Here is a 22,108-nt window from a genome sequence, read left to right as displayed (position 1 = left end):
GGTAAAGAGTTTAGAGCCTGTGGTTTGCTTGAGGAAGAGCTAAAGAAACATTTTGATACATAAATGATGATTTGTTTAACTGTCTGCTGCGTATCTGTAGGCATGGGCCGGTATATGATTCTGATGGTATGATAACCTTGGATAAAAATATCATGGTATTGTGATAACTGCTGTAAAATATATTCTTTTAATTGTCTTGGTAAAAAAAAAACTATTTTGAACACAATATATACAGTTGAAGTCTGAATTATTAGCCCCCCTGAATTATTAGCCTCCCTGTTTATTTTTCCCCCAATTTTTGTTTAACGGAGAGAAAAATCTTTCAACACATTTCTAAACATGATAGTTTTAATAACTCATCTCTAATCACTGATTTACTTTATTTTTGCCATGATGACAGTCAATAATATTTGACTAGATATTTTTCAAGACACTTCTATGCAGCTTAAAGTGACATTTAAAGGCTTAACTAGGTTAATTAGGTTTACTAGGCAGGTTAAGGTAATTAGGCAAGTTATTGCATAAAGATGGATTGTTCTGCAGACTATCGAGAAAAAAATTTGCCTAAAGGGGCCAAAAACTTTGACCTTAAAATGGTGCTTAAAAATTTAAGAACTGCTTTTATTCTAACCGAAATAAAACAAATAAGACTTTCTCTAGAAGAAATAATATTATCTGAAATACTGTGAAAGTTTCCTTGATCTGTTAAACATCCTTTGGGAAATATAAAAAAATAAAACATTTAAAGGGGGGCTAATAATTTTGACTTCAACTGTTTATATTTTTTTGAGAAACTTTAAAAGTTTTTTTGGAACAGAAAACATGTCAGGCTTAATAATTTAAATGAATCTGTCTTTATTAGTTTCTAGATTTCATTGCAATTTAAATTTTCATCTTTGAGTATATTTTCTGCTAGAGATACTGTTGTCCTAACAAACTAAAAAGAAACATAAACAAATCTTACATATACCATAGGAACGGTATAACAGAAAATTTTGGCGGTTGACTTTTTCCAAACCGTGGTATCGTCCCATGCCTACTCATCTGAGTGTTAATGAGAGACTCTTTTTATATCCCACAACTCATCACAAACGCGTTGTTGTGGTGCAAAATAATACAAAATCTACCCGTGAAGTAATCTGGCACAGTGGCTCAGTGGTTAGCACTGTCAACTCACAGCAAGCAGATCACTGGTTCGAGAGCCAGCAGGGCCAGTTGACATTTCTGTGTAAAGTTTACATGTTCCTTTGTGTTTCCTCTGGGTGTAACTAAATTAGTGTTAATGAGTGCGTGTGTGAATGCAAGAGTGTATGGGTGTTTCCCAGCAATGGGTTGCATGAAGAGCATCTGCTATGTAAAACAAATACCAGAATAGTTGGCGGTTCATTCCGCTGTGGTCACCCCTGTTAAAAAAGGGACTAAGCCAAACGAAAAAGAAAGAATGAATGAAGTTCTACTATCTTAAAAAAAAAGAGTTTCCATAAATGAGTGTATCAGGTTGAAACAAATCTATATGCAAATAAGGATGTTAACTTGGGTTTTAGAAATCTACAGTGTGAAAAATCAGTATAGGTTAATATACTAGCCTGTATTAGTTGTTTACCCCAGGTCAGTTATGAGCAGAATGAAACAAGATTTTATTCTGTTAAACACAAAAATAAGATATTTTGTGTTCCAAACAACTGGTGTGGAATGATTAAAGAATTGGGAAACTAAATCATAGAATAATATTTAACTTTGGGTGAACTATGACTCTGGGTTAATTATTTCAAGTGTAAAAATACCGTTTCAAATGATCCTCGTTAAAAGTGCAACAAACTAGCAAAACACTTTTTTTTTTTTTTTAAATAGGCCAATTTTACAACTCCCCTAGTGTTAAACAGTTGGGTTTTACCATTTTTGACGCTGGCAGAGCACTTTTAGCTAAGCTTAGCATAAATCATTAAAATCGTATTAGACCATTAACCTCCTAGTTCCTAGCCATGTCATCTTTGGCCATATTAATCTAAAAACTTTTCACTTTCTGTCAGTCTTAGTACACAATGTGACTACTGAAGAGTAAAGCCTTAAACAGCAAAATAATAATAATAATTATTATTATTATTATTATTATTATCATCATCATCATCATCATCATCATCATCATCATCATCATTATTATTATTATTATTTTCTTTATATTTATGATGATGATGATGATGATTATTATTATTATTATTTTTTTTTATTATTATTATGATGATGATGATGATTATGATGATGATTATTATTATTATTATTATTATTATTATCATTATTATTAATATTATTATTTTTTCTTCATTATATTTATGATGATGATTATGATGATGATTATTATTATTATTATTATTATTATTATCATTATTATTATTATTATCATTATTATTATTATTATTATCATCATTATTACTATTATTATTATTATTATTATCATTATTATTGTTATTATTATTATTATTATTATTATTATTTTCATAATTATTATGATGATGATTATAATGATGATTATTATTATTATTATTATTAACATTATTATCATTATTATTATTATTATCATCATCATTATTATTATTATGATCATTATTATTAATATTATTATTTTTATTGCTATTATCATCATCATTGTTATTATCATTATTATTATTATTATTATTGTTATGATCATTATTATGATCATTATTATTATTATGATCATAATTATAATTATATAATTTTTCTTCTTCTTTTTCTTCTTCTTATTCTTCTTCTCATTATTATTATTATTATTTTAGCAAGATGGTAATGGTCTACTCCAGTTTAAAGTTGCCAGACCCGGAGTTCAGCTGAATTGATTAAAAAATAGTAAAACTGTTTACATCTATTGGGGAGTTCTGAAATAAGACAATTTTCTAGAAGAAAAAAAAGTGGAGTGTTTCTTTAACAAAGAAAGGGTTAATAAGTGTTGTGTGTCTTTCTTCAGGCGTCAGTGCTGTGGTCTCTGTCATACTACACTTCTCCACTGCTCCTCTGCTATCTCTACAGGAAAGGTAATGTTAAAGACATCCAATATACTCACATGTATATTTTTGTCTTTGTCCAAAGCCTTTGGACCGGTTTTTGTTTTTTTGTAAATATGTAAATAATATCCACCTCACTGTGCATTTCTGCATGCATATCTTGAGCAAGTGTTGATTGGCAGCAGTCTTAATGTTATGTTCAGCAGGTATAATCATATCAAATGAGTCACAGGCTAATGCTCTCAGCAGCGCCGCATGTATTTTTAGCCTGCTTCATTCATAAGAGCTTTCAGTGTGGTCTATAAGGAACAGTGATGCTCAGCTTGTGAATGAACTGCTGTAGTTTACAAATCTCGATGTGCTTTTTGTCGACTCAACCCCTGGTTTTTAGATCATGAGCAAGGTAGGATCTTTTTTTGTTAAGCATCAGAGATGTTTTAGTATGGTGTCGAATAAGGTTAATGTAATGTTGTTAAATTTTATTTATTGAGTATAGAATTATGGACTTGTTCGATTGTGTTTGTACAGTAGTTCAGTATCTTTGATACTCTGGTTTTAATAGAGTATATTTTGGTTAGATAGTGTTTACTTCAATTATTATGTTGAGTTATCACCTACAAAAGAGATTGTGATGCCATATGAAGATGTGGTTATCTAGTAATAATCATGTTATTAAATGACAAGTGCTATTGCTATTTTCTAGTCATCATTTCTAATAAAAAAATTTAAAAAAAAAGAATTTTATGCAGGAAAGCTAGTGGTTCATGTTTTTGCGTGCTTTGCCGATATGTACTGTCATCCAAAAGTCTGTGGTCAGGTTTGTCTATTAATTTCAGCAAACAATCAATACTTTTATATAGCAAATAAGCATTAAACTGAAAAATGTAGAATGTGTGTATAATTCACAGTACATAACTTTGTTTTAATTAAATGGTCTTCTCTTGAAGTATCTATTAATCTGAAAAGCTTAAAAATCCATTTCTGCTAATTTAGCTTTTTTTGGGTTTTTGAGAATAAGTCAGTATGTCAGAATGATATCTGATATATTGCTTTATGATGCTTTAAAAATTCAGTTTTTAAAGTGATAGGTAACCCTAAAATGATTAATTCTGTGCATTTTTACTCATCCTTCACGTTCCAGTTTCTTTTCTTCTGTTTAATACAAAGGAAATTATATTGAAGAATGATGGGGGGAAAACAGCCATTGACTTTCATAGTATTTCTGGTTCCAAATATGGATTTATGGCATTAAATGATTTTTCATTCTCTCTCTCTCTCTCTCTCTCTCTCTCTCTCTCTCTCTCTCTCTCTCTCTCTCTCTCTCTCTCTCTCTCTCTCTCTCTCTCTCTCTCTCTCTCTCTCTCTCTCTATATATATATATATATATATATATATATATATACATACATACATACATACAGTTGAAGTCAGAATTATTAGCCCCCTTCAATTTTTTTTTTCTTTTTTTTAAATATTTTTCAAATTATGTTTAACAGAGCAAGGACATTTTCACAGTATGTCTAATAATCTTCTCTACAAAGTCTTATTTGTTTTATTTCGGCTAGAATAATAGCAGTTTTGAATTTTTTAATGAACCATTTTGGGAACAAAATTATTAGCCCCTTTAAGCTATATTTTTTCTCAATAATCTACAGAACAAACCACTGTTATATAATAACTTGCCCAATTACCCTAACCTACCTAGTTAACTTAATTAACCTAGTTAAGCCTTTAAATGTCACTTAAGCTGTATAGAAGTGTCTTGAAAAATATCTAGTCAAATATTATTTACAGTCATCATGGTAAAGATAAAATAAATCAGTTATTAGAAATGAATTATTAAAACTATTATGTTTAGAAATGTGTGGAAAAAAAATCTTCTCTCCGTTAAAAAGAAATTGGGGAAAAAAATAAACAAGTGGTCTAATAATTTAGGGGGGCTAATAATTCTGACTTCAACTGTATGTATGTATGTATGTGTATATATTAAACTAATATGACTGGTTTTATTGTTTTGTTTTTTCATCAAATTATTCCAGGTGTGGTGAGTAAATAGACTTTATAATAGAATATTAGTTACCCCCTTAAGCAACTTTTTTTTTTACAAACCACTGTTACACAATGACTTGCCTAATTACTCTAACTTGCCTAATAAACCTAGTTAAGTCTTTAAATTGCACTTTAAGCTGAATACCAGTATCTTTAAAAATATCTGGTAAAATATTATATACTACCATCATGGCATAAAAGAAATCAGTTATTAGATATTAGTTATTAAAACTATTATGTTAGAAATATGTTGAAAACAATCTTTCCGTTAAAACAAACATGAGAGTTTCACCACATTTTCAGTTCATAATTGTCCAATTTTATAAAAATAAAAAAAAAAACTCAAGAAAAATTTCAATCAGTTTTAATATTAAACTGATATTAATCATGTTAAACTGAAAATTTGCTTTAAAATTTTTGTTCTTTGCTCGTGTAAACCATAAACTCTGCCTACTATAATGCTTACTTTAATTTAATTGGTCAGATCTGAATCATTTTGACTTTGCAAAATGCTGTTAGATGGCTGAAACCGCCTAACCTCATTTTCGTTATCTATACTGTATGTCTGCATTGATTCACAGTTGCAGTGTGATTTTGTGTGTGTTATAGGGTACATCTGCAGCAGTAAGCTGGTTCCTCTGAGTCAGTATGTTGGAACAGCGCTGGTCTGTCTGCTCGGAGTGGCCTGTCTGAGAGGTGATGCTATATTTACTTTTTTTATTACCAATGTTTGTCTATTTCATCTCTACCTCCCTCAGAAATCAAAACTATTATCAGTTGTTGTATATGAATTAAATGGCAAAAAGAGTGGGATACACAAATGTAAAATAAATCACATGAAATTTATAATGACATGTTAAAATGATTTGTAATACCTTTAAAAACTAGATTTAATCAAGTGGCATTTAAGAACGATGCCTGCTTTTTTTTTACCTAAGAGCAAAGACTCTTCTGAAAGCTTGTTTTGCAAGATTACCTTTTCTCTGTGAAAAATTTTTTGTACTGTCCTACGTTTAATCTTTGCAGAAAACTCTTTTATAAAGTGAACTCACTTGAAGAGTTTTCAGTAAAGCTCTCGTCAGAAAAAGATGTAGAAATTCGATCATATGTTAATGTAAAAATTGTGATGTAGTACAGCATGTGTTTGTTTGCTGGTTTTCAGTTGTGTTCATTATACTTATATTTTCGTCATTGTTTTGCCATGGAAATAGACTAAGATGCTGACATATCAATATTATTTTAATAATGCAATATTTATGATATGTTTAATCACTTCATGATGTTCAATAGGTTTTAAACAGGATTATTAAGTCTAAAAAAAGTCAAAAACATTTAAAAATCAAAAGTTTAGCCGTTTTTAAGTTATAACTTCACTGAACAATTGAGTTCAAGGTCTTAAATAATTTTTTAAAAAGGTCTCAGTTTTGATGAAAATGAAAAATGGTGGGGGATGATTTTGTAGAGTTGTAATACAACTAAAGTATATTTAGACTGCAGCTGGCACTAACATTGCGATATGGGATTTTATGCACATTGGTCCTAAAGAAATAGTTAAGCCTCAATTAATATGACCTAATAAATTTCTCTCCCTTATGTGGTTTTAACCTTTATGAGTTTCTTTCTTTTGTTGTACACAAAAGAAGATATTTTGAAGAATGCTATTTTGCCAGACCCATTAACTTTATAAATTACTAAGGAAGTCAATAGCTACGTGTTCATCCAACTATTTCCAAAATGCGCATAAAAAAATCGGTTGATGGAAACACCAAGATGCACATATTCACCGCACATATTCCAGTATGCGCAATAAAAAAGTCATGTGATTTTTGTTATAAGAGATCATGTGATGATAAAAATTTGTGTGAATGGACAAACCAGCAGGCTGAGCACACTGTAAAACATCTGAAATGTTGTTTTGGTCATTCTGAAACGCCTTAACCATTTCAGTATTAGTGTTATTATATTATTAAGAGACTCTGTGCTCCACGTCTCACGCCTTCAAGCACCAGCACACATCCATTGTGTGTCTGCATACTGTCTTCTGAAGTGTAAGTCATTTATTAAACAAAGAAAAGATTCACACAGCCTCTCCTACGACAGCAAATTCTGTTTTTACTGTTGATATTTGGCGCCAGTTAATTAGGAAGTGAAAATTTTGTTCTCTTTGACTTGTTGGATGGAAGAAATGCTTTATTCACACATCTTTTATGCGATATTCCAGTGTTGCGCATAAATTTAATTAGCCTTTTCGGATGGAAACATAACTATTGGGTCCCAGCAGCAAGCATTTTTCAAAATATCTTCTTTTGTGTTTAACAGAAGAAAGAAACTAATAGATTCTCTAGAATAAATGATTACAGAATCCTCATTGAACTGTCCCTTAAAAACTCTTATATTTGACTTGGTGCAAGCTGCAGAAACCTTGTGTAAAGTATCAGGTGTACATGTGTCTCATCTTTGTTTGTGTTTTTCTGCCTTTGCTGTTGTCAGGTTGGGGACGCTGGAGAAACCCTGAGTACCTTCAGTTTATCAGCATACTGGAGGAGACCAGGAACAACCACACAACAAACAACAAGGTGACACAGAAGCAGAGCCACATGAACATTCCCATGGAGCTTTGCTTTTAATGAGGCCATTAAACAGTTGATTGTGTCCCCTGCAGAAAAAACTGGCATGCTTTGACTTCGACTTCAAACACTGGCCTGCTGATTTCAGCTGGAAAGACGTTAGTAGTCCGTAAGTAAAGCTCTTGCTCTCAGCCTTTCTGTTTTTAAGGCATTAAGTGCATTTTGTAGTTAGAGCTTTAAAATACAGGAAAGTAAAATAGTTGTTGTTGTGGTTTGGCTTATTGCAGGTTGCGTTTTAATGCGCTACCATTTTCGCAGGCATCATAGTTAAAACTAAAAATTTTAACATAACTCAAAAACACTTTTGTTACATAAACGTTTTAATTAAACTTGATGTACTGGAATAACTTAAGTAAAATAAATAATAGAAGATTCATAGATTGATTTAAAAATGCTAATAAAAATACATTTAAACTATTTAATAAAATGTAAATTAAAAAGACTTGAAGGGCACCTATGATGAAAATCATCTGTTGTAAGCTGTTTGGACAGAACTGTGTGTAGGTATAGTGTGTTCATAGTCATATTGGGGTGATATAAAGACAATGGGCCCTATCATACACCACGCGCAATGTGGCGCAAGGCACGACAAAATTGTTGTTTGCTAGTTTCAGCTTGGCGCAAGAGTCGCTTTGACGTTTTCCGCCACACTGTTTAAATAGCAAATGCATTTCCGCTCATATGTGCGCCCATAGGCGTTCTAGTCTAAAAAGGGAGGCGTGCTTAGGTATATTGCTGGCACGTAGCTATTTTGAGAAAATTTAATTGATTTTTCAATAGACAAGAACAAAGTCAGTCTATTGTCCAGTGCAGAGCACGTTAGTTGTGCGCCTCGCTTACACACTGCTTAATACACACAAGATGTAGAGCAATACGCAAATATCTTTATGTATGAAAAATAATAAAAATATTAAGGACATATACAGGATATATTGGATATAAATATAAAGGATTAAAATATTACAAAACATATTATTTTCTAGCCTGCATAAATATAGAAACCACTGCCTTCATGCCTTCTTCATCTCGGGAGGGTTTTCAGTTCATTTATAACAATTTGCTTTTGTAAATTGCTATTATTATCAGCAGTATTATTTATTATGTCCATATTTATGTTTGTTTTATAAAAAAAAGCTTAGATTTGATACCTGTCAGGTTTTAGACCAAATGGGGCACAGCATGTGTATTAGGATACAAGTGTGTTTTTGAGCACACTTCGTTATTATTGTTCATTTATTCGTTTGCTGGAAATTAGAACTGAATTTAGAAATAGTTTTGAAACAAATATTTGCGCTTAACAAATGAAATTAATTATTTATAGGCTAATGGATGTCTGTGCATACAAGGTTTCCCTATCCACGAGAGCGAAAGTGAAAGTTAATAATTTCTCTCATTCTCGCGCTGTAGATGCTCTGTTTAACTTTGCGCATGGACCGTCAAAAAAGACCCCAATAAGTCTCTTTTTCAAATTTCCCAGATGTTAAAATAGGATCCAAATCTCTCTCATTTTGAGGCCCACCACAATGTAACATAGAAGTGCGGTTTCCCCACCCACCGAATTGATTGTCAGCAGCGTATTAACATGTCTCCTTTATAACATATGTAATCGTATCAACAATACAAGATGTGCACAAAGCAAATGGGATTGTGTGCGCATGAACTTTGTAACAACATTGTGTGTGACTCATCATTGCAGGAAGGCTTGAATTAACTCCACAACAAATACATCAAATAATCATTGGGAAAGTTCTTACTGTGGTATTTCTCACAGACGTTACGTGAGATCTGCTTCCTTTATGTCTGTCACTGTGCTGTTTATGCAGCAGGAGATGGAGGCACACTTTGACAGGCACGTGAAAATGGTGGGTGGGGAGAACTAGCATTAAAAGCACAGGCAACAAAAACAGCTACAAGGTGCTCAGAGCTGAAAATTACTAACTTCTGAAAGCTATAATAAATTATCTGATGGGGGTTTTGAGCTGAAACTTTACAAACACATTCTAGAGACACAAATGACTCACCTTAAATCTTGAAAAGGGATAAAATAGGTTGTGTAGTGATGCCTGTTGATTTCTGATGTTTGTGCACTTCCTCTCAGGAAATCATCTAAAGGTGGCGTGTCTTTGCTGAGGCCTGAACCCAAACACAGAGGAGCAGCAGACACTGTACTGAGTTCAGTTCGCACACTACCCTGCCATATCCTGAGGTGCACATATAAAAACAAAGAATTTAAATAGATGTCATGATTTCCTCTCTTACAATTAGTTATGTTGTGTGTTTTGTTTGGTTTAGTTATGCTATTGCTCACTCATTCGGCCGGAGGATGCTGTACCCGGGCTCAGTGGGTTTGCTACAGAAGGCCATGAGACCAATGTTACAGCAGGGCCAGGCCAGACTCGTAGAAGAGGTAACACACACACACACACACACACACACATGCACGTTCTTTTATCCCAGTAGACATACTCTCATAGACATAATGATGTTTTACACTGGATCAACCCAGCTATTGATCTGGAGTGTGATAGGTGTCATTCGGGTTTAGGAACTTTAACCCATATGTTCTGGACATGCTCTCTCCTCATTCTGGGGTTCAGTATTTTTCTCTCTTTCAGCTATCACTTCTATAGAAATAGCACTATCACCTATCCGCTTGTTAAGTTTGACGTCACGCGAAGCGGCTTCCGGGTCCAATCGCTCTATTCAACTGAATGGGGAGACTCATGAAATGGTAATAATAAATGTTTACAAAGCGATTTAATGCTTTCAAAAATCACGATCGCAGTATATATGTCCATGCCTAATATCCGATGCCCAGAAAGTGATCAATTTTTTTTATAAATTGCAAAATTTTTGGTATTTGTTATGCAGCAAGCCCAGAGATTGTTGTGTACACTATGATTTTATATAAAATTAACTTTAATGTGTGATAGGAATAAAACGTGATCATAAACTAATGATTTCTCCACTCAAATGAGTGGCGGCTTGGACCCGGAAACAGTATACATACGTCACAAACATGTCACCACTTAACAAGTGGATTATTGGCCTGTTTTGTGTGATGCCTAATGATTACACACTTAATTTTTAAACTTTGTGCACATCCATAATAAAAAGGTCTCCTGTAACAAATCCATGTATTTTTGTTTGAGGAAATATCACTGACTGTAAAAATTTGTTAGTGTATCTTCCGGCGCGCACACTATACAGTTGTCTTCTCTTCTTTTCATTTCTGATGCGTTAGCAATATCAGCTGGATAGAACTGGGTTTTGTTTAATCCTTTGTGTAAAGCTCATGTGAAGTTGAAACCAATATGTGAGCGCAGTGAACACAAACAAATGAAATGCAGTCCTATCAAAAACAGCCGCATTGTAGAGCTGGAAATGTCTCATGGCAAGAAGGTCCAGGAGGCATTTCTGAGTGGAGTTTGCATGTTGATATTAATAGGTAATAGTAATAATAATAGAAAATGGTTGGCAGTTCATTCAGCTGTGGCGATTCCTGATAAAAAAAGGAACTAAGCCAAAGGAAAATGAATTTGCTGCTTAATAATTTTCAATTTTTAAGAAAGTTTAAAATAGTCTTAACAAGGTTTGTTCTCTTTTGTAACCTTGTAAATGTTCTGTACTGCCACTTTGACTCGATTTGATACATTTTTGCTAAATAAAAGTAAACTTTGGAATGGTAGTGTAGCGTCATGGTGGCGCAGTGGGAAGCACAACTGCTTCACAGCAAGAAGGTCGCTGGTTCAAGTCTCGGCTGGGTCAGTTGACATTTTTGCGTGGAGTTTGCATAAGTCATAAACCAGGGGTCACCAACCCTGTTCCTGGAGAGCTACCTTCCTGCACATTTCAGTTGCAACCCTGACCATACACACCTGTTTGTAATTATCAAGTGCTGCTTTAGGTACTATTAATTGGTTCAGGTGTGTTGGATCAGGGTTGGGACTGAATTCTGCAGGAAGGTAGCTCTCCAGGAACAGGGTTGGTGACCCCTGTCATAAACCCACCTTTGCTTTGTTGTGTTCAGTATGAAGGTCAGCGGAACAAACTGGTGGCTTGTGATGGGAATGAGATCGACACCATGTTTGTGGACCGGAGGAGAGATGGAGGAACAGCTGGCAAAACTCTGGTAAGAGTGTAAATCTCTTCATTAAAATAAACGTGTCACGACATGAATTCATCACCGTGGAACTTCAGGGAGATAAATCTGTGTAATAAAATAAGGTTTTATCACAATCCAGCGTTCATAAAAAGTGTATTACAGGTGATCTGCTGTGAGGGAAATGCAGGATTTTATGAGGTCGGCTGCATGAACACACCACTCGAAGGTCAATGCGTGAGACTTAATGTCTTAGTAATAGATTTTCAACCCTCATGCCCTGGACTCCTGCGAACCCGTTTTCTCTCTTGTTTACAGGTGGATACTCAGTGTTGGGCTGGAATCACCCAGGCTTTGGCGGCAGCACAGTAAGTGAACATCACGCCATCTGGTCTTCATGCTGACCTTGTCCTAAAGGGTTTGTTCACCCACAAATGAAAACTTTATTGATTTTTTTCACTCTTGTGTCGTTCCAAATCCCTGTGATTTTCTTTCATCTTTGAAACACAAATTAAGGTAATAAATCAAATAAAAACCAAAAAGAGCTTCGGGGGTAATACCGTATCAGTGCTCTTTGGATAAGGGGTTCTTTAAAGTGTGCAAAACAAAATCGTAAGTTCAATTCACTCAAAAAATAGGTGAAAAAAGTTGATAGTGTGGATATTATATTAGCACTCAAGTTCACCAATGAAAACTTATTAGACTTATTTTCTTTTGCATACAAATTAGGATGTTTTCAATGAAATCGAAAAGCTCTCTCATTCTCCATTGAAAGAAACGGTTACGAGACGTTCTAGAAAAGGAACCAAAAACACTGTCAAAACATTTTAACACACTATGCAATCGTGTGGAGCTGTCTATGGAGGATGAGGACGTTCTCGGAATTCATCTAAAATATCTTCATTTTTGTTCAGAAGATGAACAAAGGTCTGAGGGGTTTGGAGCGACATGAGGGTGAGAAATTACTATTTTTCATTTTCATTTTTGGTTGAACTTTATTTACCCAAATTCTCAAATTCACAAGACTTTATCTCTAGACCACTGATGTTTTTCATTGACTCAAATGATTTCCTTCATACAGTTACAAGTAAATGTGGTTCAAAACTTTTAAATTATATAAATGCAATTCATAACTCCCATTTAATGTTTTCTAAAACTATACAATCATAGAGTAATATATTAATCAATTTCTCAACCAAAACTCTCTGAATTTAGCCAGAAAAACAAAACAGGATTTTGTGCAGGTTTCAAAGAACAAAAGAAATCAAATGAGTTTGAGACAAAGGAGGTAAACTTCATTTTTGGTGAACTGTTCCTTAAAGGTGCAGTAGGTGATTGTCTTTTTTTGTTGTGCTGGTTGAAAGTCTCTTCACAGTCCAATAGTAAGGATTACACTAAATGATCTAAATGTGTTTATATGTGTTTTTATATTCTGGGTAAGGCATAAAACTAAAAAATGTTCATCCAGTTAAATATTGTCGGACCGTCATCTCCCATGATTCCGATAAGCAGCTCAGACTGTCTGTAAGCAAATGTAGATTCGGACTTCTGCGCATCTTCTCACGCAGATGCGCCATTCGCGCGTGCCCATCTGCATAAGTGGCCGCGCGTTCACGAGACAGACTGGGAAAAATCAAATGCTGAATTGAAACTTTTAAAAACCTGAATCAATATTGGAGTTACTTAAGCACGCTGGAGGAAGGACGACACCATGGCTGAAGTATTAATGTTAGACAGGTAATGTTCTTTTTTTAAAACTATTTTAGTCAGGCTAAGCTCATGTTAGATTGTGTTCTGTTACGAATGACTTCTATGCACAGACGTGTTATTCAGCCACTGAAATCTCCCGGTGAAAGATTGATGTGAATATTTTCAGTTTCATAAGGTCCTTTTACAGCATCTATAATGTAGATTTATATTTAGTTTAACAACAAAGCACCAGTATAACCTGCTTTATTAAACTGAAGTTGCTTTTATATTCACATTGGGTCATTTTTAAACAATGACAGCCTTCCTATACTGTTTACCATGCTACTCTGAATATTCGCTCTGAATTAGCATGTAAGTGGGGCTAAGTAATAAATGTAATTCCTGCGCGGTGCTGGCTAAACACTAACTAACTAGCGAATGACATGAACTAGTGGGTTGGCTGTCTGTTGTTGTGATGCGGTGCGCGCGCTCGCGATTTCAGGGGGTGTGGCTGTGAATCACAGTCCTTCCCCGCCATCCAAAGATAATATGCTAAGCGGTTAGCATTTTGGCAGATCACCTACTGCACCTTTTAGGGAAAACATAAGATTATAACAATATGGAGAAATAAAATGATAATAAAACACACAAAAAAAAAAACACAAAATAATCAATAATTATTAATCAAATCAGGGTGACGCATTGGCGCAGTAGGTAGTGCTGTCGCATCACAGCAAGAAGGTTGCTGGTTCAAGCCTCCGCTTGATGGGTTGCAGCTGGAAGGGCATCCGCTGCGTAAAACATATGCTGGATAAGTTGGCGGTTCATTCCGCTGTGGCAACCCCAGATTAATAAAGGGACTAAGCCAAAAAGAAACTGAATGAATGAATGAATGAATGAATAATCAAATCATTAACTAATAGTCAATAAAATGATATACTGGAGGTTATATAAATGACTAATGACCATACGACCAAATAAACAAATTAAATGAAGAATAAATGAATATAAACAAATGAAAATAAAACACAACACAAATGAATGGTGGCTTTCCTGAATCAACACACACAAGTTTGCTACAAGGATTCTCAAATCCTTACTTGACTAAATGAAGTCAGTGATTATATTTGTTAAAGTCGAAAGTTCAACAAAAAAAATTAAATTCTACTTTCCTTTTGTTTGTTTTCTGTTTTGTTTACTCATCTTTTGAAAGTTCCACAGGCATTTTTTTAATCTTAAGTTGAAATTTTTTGAAGAAACTGACAACTTTCTTTAAGTCACTGGAACTGCTTTCTCAATAAAATAGAGTAAACCAGAAAAAACAAAAGGAAAGTAGGATTATGCTGTTTTTGTATTTTGTAAACGTTTACAAGTGCACATAACCATTGAAGTGCATTATCTAGCATTATTTAAAGGGCACCTATGGTGAAAAATCTTCTTTTTAAGCTGTTTGGACAGACATATGTGTAGATATAGTGTATAGACCATCATATTGGGGTGATATAAACACACCTAGTCCTTTTTTTTTTCAATTTTACAACATAAAAACGGTGGACCAATTGGAGCGGTTTTCAGACCGACCGCAACTTGACGTAGGAGTGCAGTCCCCCCCCCGCCCACCGAATTGATTGACAGCTGCGGGCATTAACAAGTCCCAGTAGTCACATGTATAATCATGTCAACAAGACCAGACATACGCAAAGCAACCGGGAATAAAAGGTCTGTTCAGTGCGCTAAGATCATCAATCATCATCAAATGTGATCAAGAGTAAATGTCACATGTTTAAAATGTTTTAAAACAGTGCACGTGTGTGATGAAGTACAGCTATTCACTTCAGCTTTACTTCATCAGCACAGCCGCGTATCAGAACAAATATAGAGGAAGACGCTTCAATCCCGGTTTGTGGACGTTAAATCAGGTTTATTTTCTACATTAACATAACAGATATCCACACAGCAGTGGAGATTAAGCTGTATCCAGTCACATATATGTGCAAAAACAGTGCAAAGCTAAGCGCGCTCTGTCTCTGTCTGTCTGTCTGTCTGTCTGTGTGTGTGTGTCTGCTGCAGTGTGTGTGCGCGCGGGAACTTTGTAACGACATTGTGTGTGACAAATCAATGCAGCTGCACAACAAATACTCATTGGTAAAGTTCTTACTGTAGTATTTCTCACAAACGCTACGTGAGATCTGCTTCCTTTAAGTCTGTCTGTTGATTGACGCTGCCGAGGGAGGAGATTAAGGCACGCGGAAAGGCACGTAGAAACGGTAGGCGGGAAGGACTATCCTTAAAGGCGCAGTACGACAAAACAGCCCCCTGGTGGAACAATGTATAACATAGGATCTTGTAAAAGGAATAATGAAAAATCTGATGGGTGTTTTGAGCTGAAACTTTACATGCACATTCTAGAGACGCAAAACACTTGTATTAAATCTGATAAAAGGGGTCACCTAGGTGCCCTTTAAAGAATCATTTATCTAAAATTATCAAAATCTTCTCTTCTGCCTTTTCAGGGAGTTCCTTTTCCTCAAAACGAGGCCAATGCGATGGACGTGGTCATTCAGTTTGCTGTGCACAAACTGGGCTTCCAGTTGAGTGACATCATAGTTTATGCCTGGTCGATAGGGGGATTCACAGGTAAACAACAGCAGATCAGCCAATCACAGATCAGAGAACACGCAACATGATGCATATGCTTTAATTCTGAATGTTCTGCTCTATTTTAGCCAGTTGGGCTGTGATGTCATACCCAGAGATCAGAGCTCTGGTTCTCGATGCCTCATTCGATGACCTGTTACCCCTTGCACTGAAGGTCATGCCGGACAGCTGGAGTGAGTCCGCAACTTTTTTCTCTCTCTGTTCGACTCTCTACAGGCAGTGATGTCCTCAAAGCAATGTTTTTCAATTCTTTGATTTTGGGGTGAACAGATATTTAAATGACCTGAGCTCCTGTTTACTGTTTGTAATGGTACCAATGATGGTCAGGAGTCCCTTTTGCAGTCTATATCAAATTCTTTAAAATAATAGTGATAATTTTGGCCTGATTTGGTTAAAATGTTGCTGGACTAGCAATATTAAGGCAAAAATGGAAAAACAATGGTGGTTTACATCAGGCCCTCATCACATGGACACAGCAGTTGTGAGTTCCTAAAGTTTATTGGGAAAGCGGATTCTTGTCCACAAGAGTGCTTGAGTGTACTTGAGAAATATCAAGTCAATGTTATGTTGGTGGAAGTTCGCTTTGAGTGCGCATGACCTCATTGCCTCAAGGCAGTGTGCACAGCATTTTTTGTAACTTCCCATTAAAAGATGCATGACTTCAAGATGAGTCTGCCCTGAGCTGAGTGAATGTGCAGACATCTTAAGGAATCCAAAACAGCTCCCTGAGGTTAGATGTTTTAATGTATTTTGTAGGTTTTAGGACCAATACATATATTTTATTTAAAGCCATTTAATTCTTTTTGGCTCAAGACTTCCGGTCTCATTCACTTGCATTCATTTTTAGACGTTAAAACAGCTCGTTTTGCTGCTGTTGCAAACTGATATTTTCTTATTATATGATTCTGCTTTGTCTGTGTAGTCATGAACACACTTGTTTGTAGAGCGAGTAGATTGACCGTTTTCTGTCGTTTATTATTCCTAGTCATTTCTCCCATAGGCAACTGAATCAGAAGTTCTGGAATAATCTCTAAAAGGAGCGCATTTCCGCATTAAAGAATAAGGTTAATACACAGGTTGTCTAAAGCTTAAGTAAATACATTTTTGTCTTCAATGTGTATGAAATTTTGCATTACGCATGCTGTTACGTTGATATATAAAATGTTAGATGTAAAAATGTGGGTCCCATGGCCAAACCAGTTGAGAACCCCTGATCTAGTGTATATATCTATGGTTGCAACCCTTATCAAATACACCTGCCTATAATTATCCAGTGCTGTTCAGGTCCTAATTGATTGGTTCAGGTGTGTTTGATCAGGGCTGGAGCTTAACTCTACTGGAAGGTAGATCTCCAGGAACAGGGTTGAGCACTCCTGGTTTAAAGGTTGTCTTTTTAAATCTAATGTAACCTTGTGTTTGTTTGTTTTTTTTTTTGTTAAAAGCTAACTGAAACTAAATGTTTCAATTAAATGGTGTAAATTAATCAGATGTAGATTCAATTATTTAAATGTACATACTGTCACTTGACGGATAGAGGACTAATCAAGGCGAAGGCAGATTCTGCTTGACTAGTGTATTCAGCATTGAACTCCACTGTGTTATACATGTGATTTTTAATGTTTTTATTGCAATAAGTTATCATTTTTAAATGTACTGCATTAGTTAATGTGATTTAAAGTTAAGTTTTTCAATAAGTTTGGAAAATACCCATGGCAACTTAAATGTAATATAGTTTGTTGTATATCTTCAGCCCACTGCTCTCATTTTTTTGCTCTTTATATGAAAAAGGTTTGGGCATCCCTAATATAGACGAGATAAGTTTTTACAGCTTTTTTGGGGGTTTGACAAAAGTGTTCTTGGAACTTCCTATGATTACTGTTGAAATATCAAGCCAATTCCATGCGTGTTCAATAAGAAAAGGTCTGGAGAGGGTTTTCTTCAATGCCAAAAATATTAGCAATTTATTAGATTCAAATGAATAATTCGAGGACAGAGCTCTATGTTGCGTTACCCCAAAGAGGTTTGCAACTCCCATACATTTCCTGACTCCAGCACATATACACAACTGATAATAACAGGTGGGGTTTTGGTGTAACGTCACTTATCAATCATTCTGCAGTCCTTTGGCTCTTGTACCCCAGACATACTTCCTCTTTCTGCAACCTTTCCAGAACTAAACAATTACGTGCATCTTTAATATATTTCACAACTTCTACAAGCATCATGACATGTCTAGACTTTGTATTAAACAAAAGCCCCCACACTTATTCTGCTATTTCCATCTTGTCAGCATGTTCCTTAAAAAAAGTATGCAGCACAGTAAAAAAGAGGAAGTGTGTCTGGTCACTATGTGATCTCATACATTTATGAAGGATTGATTAATCTGTTGATAGTCTAAACATTTGTCTAATAAAAAAATAAAGACACAAAAGTAATAAAAATAAATTATTTTTTCCCCACATTACACTTGGTCACATGGAATGTTTTGACAATGTTTTTGTTAATTTTCTGTTCTTTGAAAATCTCTGGACTGCTGCTGTCTAACATTTGCAAATAAGTCATCATATTTTCAGCTCGAGTTAGACAGTTCTGTGAAAGGTAATTATGTAAAAAGATTTGACTTTTGGCTAGGTGTTTATTGTGAGATGGCGTATGATATAGCTCATGTTAGTCCAGAGGTTAACATGCTTTTTTGTTTCCATTTACCTTTTCTTTGTTTCCATTTACCTATTTTTGAGTATATATTTAAGATATTGCATAAAAACACTCAATATAAATGCACAAATAAAAGTGTTTTTCGTCCACTGTGGAACTCATTTAAATGTGTTTATCAGAATAAACGGCAAAAATAAGTCCAAGGCACTCGATAAATGTGGAAAAAATATTAAAAAGCCTTTATTCACATGGCTAATCCTCAAAAAACCTACAGTTGAAGTCAGAATTATTAGCCCCCCTGAATTATTAACGCCTGTTTATTTTTTTGCCCCAATTTCTGTTTAATGGAGGGAAGATTGTTTCAGCACATTTCTAAACATGATAGTTTTAAAAACTCATTTCTATTAACTGATTTATTTGATCTTTGTCATGATGACAGTAAATAATATTTGACTTTGATATTTTTCAGTAAACTTTTATACAGCTTAAAGTGACATTTAAAGGTTTAACTAGGTAAATTAGGTGAACTAGGTTGGTTAGGGTAATTAGGCAAGTAATTGTATAACGAGGGTTTGTTCTGTAGATTAACAAGAAAAAAAAATAGATTAAAGGGGCTAATAATTTTGACCATAAAATGTCTTTTAAAAAATTTATAACTGCTTTTATTCTAGCCAAAATAAAACAAATAAGACTTTCTCCAGAAGCAAAAATATTATCAGACATACTGTGAAAATTTCCTTGCTCTGTTAAAAATCATTTGGGAAATATTTAAAAAAGAAAGAAAATCAAAAGGGGGCTAATAATTATCACTTCAACTGTATGTGTTTCGTCAAACAACTGCCTTCATCAGGGGGACTGTTACCCAAATGCATAGGTTTTTTTTAAGCATTAGCCATGTGAATAAAGGCTTTTCAAAACTTTTCCTCATTTTTCAAGTGCCTTAGACTGATTTTCGCTGTTTATTCTGATGAATCCCTTACCCAAAGAGCACTGACACATTATTTAAGCTACCCCTGAGCACTTTTTGTTTGATGTGAGTTAATGTGTGTTTGTTACTGCAGGACCCTTGGTCACACACACAGTGAGGCAGTACATGAACCTCAACAATGCTGAACAGCTCTGCAAGTTAGTCATCTTCATCATCTCATTTAATTGTAAAAAAACAAACAAGTTAAAGAGTATGAACTCCACCTAAATCCTGTCCCATCCTGATCTGATTTCAGGTACCAGGGACCAGTGTTATTGATTAGAAGAACCAGAGATGAAATCATCACCACCACGTGAGTTTTCTAAAACACGAATCTACACACTCTTACCTGTGGAAGAAACTGTCAACTGTTTTCTGTGCTGTGTTTGTAATATGCAGGGGTCCAGAAGACATCATGTCTAACAGAGGGAACGACCTGCTTCTCAGGCTGCTCCAGTACAGGTCAGACCCCAGTCACTCACACTCCAGGGTTCAGACACATTTTTACTATAAAAATTTCATGACTGTTTCAGGACTTTCAAGTCAATTTTCATGACCTAATGTTTCATGTAATGTCTACGTTTATGTGGTAAATAATAAGAAAAACAATGAACGTTTAAATTTATTACAGCATATCATAAAACACGCAACAATCTCTTTAGTTTGAATTTATTTCCATATCTATGTAAAATGGATGATGCTTGCACAGCAATGATTATGTGCATGGTTTCCGCTACATTCATTCTTCCATGGCGCGGCGCTACGCCAAAATTAATCCCGCCACGGCTACATTACAGCTTCTTATTCAAAACATTTTTGTATTTTTTAATACCCGGTTATAATCACACCAAAACGTATTATACGGTAAGTGAATTACAACAGCGCAAACTTTTCTGTAACCGTAGTAGTGCTGAGCGCTGTTTGTTTAACTCGTTAAGGTTACGTGCTGACTGACTGACTGGCTGACTGACAAGCAAGCACTACGTATAGCCGTTTCACTTTACTTCAGGACCCATTAATATCGATCTGTAGGTCTATTAGAGACATTCACAAATATACCTAGCAAATCTTATAAACGTTGAGACATAATTGTTACAAAAACGCACTAAATAGCACTTCAGCAGTGTTTATTTGAGAGCGCACAAGAAGATCTGCGCTTGAGCAGCGTATATTTGAGGGGGCGTGCAAGAAGTTTTGGTCACGAGCAGAGGAAATTAGCGCGCAAGCACAGAGATGCTCGTAGGCTATTACATAAATGCGATCTCGACTTTTAACACTGCGCTCACGACATTTGTCATTGAAATACACCACAGGGAGTTGGTAGATCTGAGTAAAAAAGGCCTGCCGCCACAGCTGGAAAAAATCCTAGAGGAAACACTGATGTGAGACCATGTTTTTGGCCAAGAAAAGAAGTAAAAATAACTAACCAGTATACAGACACTTGTCAAACTAATTGTAGATAATGTTAATAGTTTGTTAAACTAGTAATAGTAGGTAAAACTACTTCCATTGTAAAGCCGCGATCAGACTGCACTTTTGACTCCATAGACTTCCTTTCATGGGCATGCGAATGCGGCAGACCAGAAACGCAAGCACGTTTGACGAGTTTCACATTTCACTGCATTCAAAAGTTCAAGCTTGGTGAATTCTTACTTTCGGAATCACATCAGGTGGCTGGGTTAGACCAATAGAAGAACATTTAAATACATTTTAAATATGAAGCAATCGCTCACTTTTATTAACGTCTAATCATATTGTTTAATACCACCCCTTTTCGCAGCACCATATGACAGAGTTTAGCAAATAAAGCTCTGCTAAATGTCTGCTAAATGACGAAATGTAAATGTAATTTCCATGACTTTGCCAAATCCTTGTGGGTTTTTCTGGATTTTCACAACTTTTCCAGGCCTGGACAATGCCATGTCAAAATTCCATGACTTTTCTAGGTTTTCCATGAACGTATGAACCCTGACACTCACTCACTCACTCCCTCCCTCACTCCCTCACTCACTCACTCCCTTCCTCGCTCACTCAATCACTCACTCACGCACTCCCTCCCTCCCTCATTCACTCACTCCCTCACTCCCTCGCTGACTCAATCACTCATGCACTCACTCACTCCATCACTAACTCACTCACTCACTCAATTACTCTCACACACTCACTTACTCCCTGCCTCCCTCTTTCTCTCCCTCCCTCCCTCACTCACGCAATCACTCACTCACTCTCGCAATCAATCACTCACGCACTCACTCACTCACTTCCTGCCTCCCTCCCTCCCTCACTCACGCACTCACTCACTCACTTCCTGCCTCCCTCCCTCCCTCCCTCCCTCCCTCACGCA

At 35.3% G+C, this 22,108-nt stretch overlaps 1 protein-coding gene across 3 annotated transcripts in view; it reads left to right on the top strand.

The window, feature by feature from the left end:
- Positions 1 to 22,108, top strand: part of abhd16a (abhydrolase domain containing 16A, phospholipase) — a 33,683-nt gene that overhangs the window by 4,854 nt on the left and 6,721 nt on the right. Inside the window, 14 exon segments of one of the 3 annotated variants that reach the window (NM_001111178.1) lie at positions 2,981 to 3,047; positions 5,676 to 5,762; positions 7,557 to 7,642; positions 7,729 to 7,802; positions 9,792 to 9,899; positions 9,986 to 10,100; positions 11,724 to 11,825; positions 11,961 to 12,024; positions 12,114 to 12,163; positions 15,998 to 16,121; positions 16,211 to 16,315; positions 19,859 to 19,922; positions 20,021 to 20,077; positions 20,164 to 20,226. In NM_001111178.1, coding sequence (NP_001104648.1) covers positions 2,981 to 3,047; positions 5,676 to 5,762; positions 7,557 to 7,642; positions 7,729 to 7,802; positions 9,792 to 9,899; positions 9,986 to 10,100; positions 11,724 to 11,825; positions 11,961 to 12,024; positions 12,114 to 12,163; positions 15,998 to 16,121; positions 16,211 to 16,315; positions 19,859 to 19,922; positions 20,021 to 20,077; positions 20,164 to 20,226 — 1,166 coding nt within the window. 3 annotated transcript variants of the gene reach the window in all.

Source organism: Danio rerio, chromosome 16, assembly GCF_052040795.2.
Source record: "Danio rerio strain M-AB ecotype USA chromosome 16, GRCz13ab, whole genome shotgun sequence".
NCBI classification, from domain to species: Eukaryota; Metazoa; Chordata; class Actinopteri; order Cypriniformes; family Danionidae; genus Danio; species Danio rerio.
The sequence above is the reverse complement of the archived record's forward strand: the minus strand, read 5'-3'. Positions and strand labels throughout refer to the sequence as shown.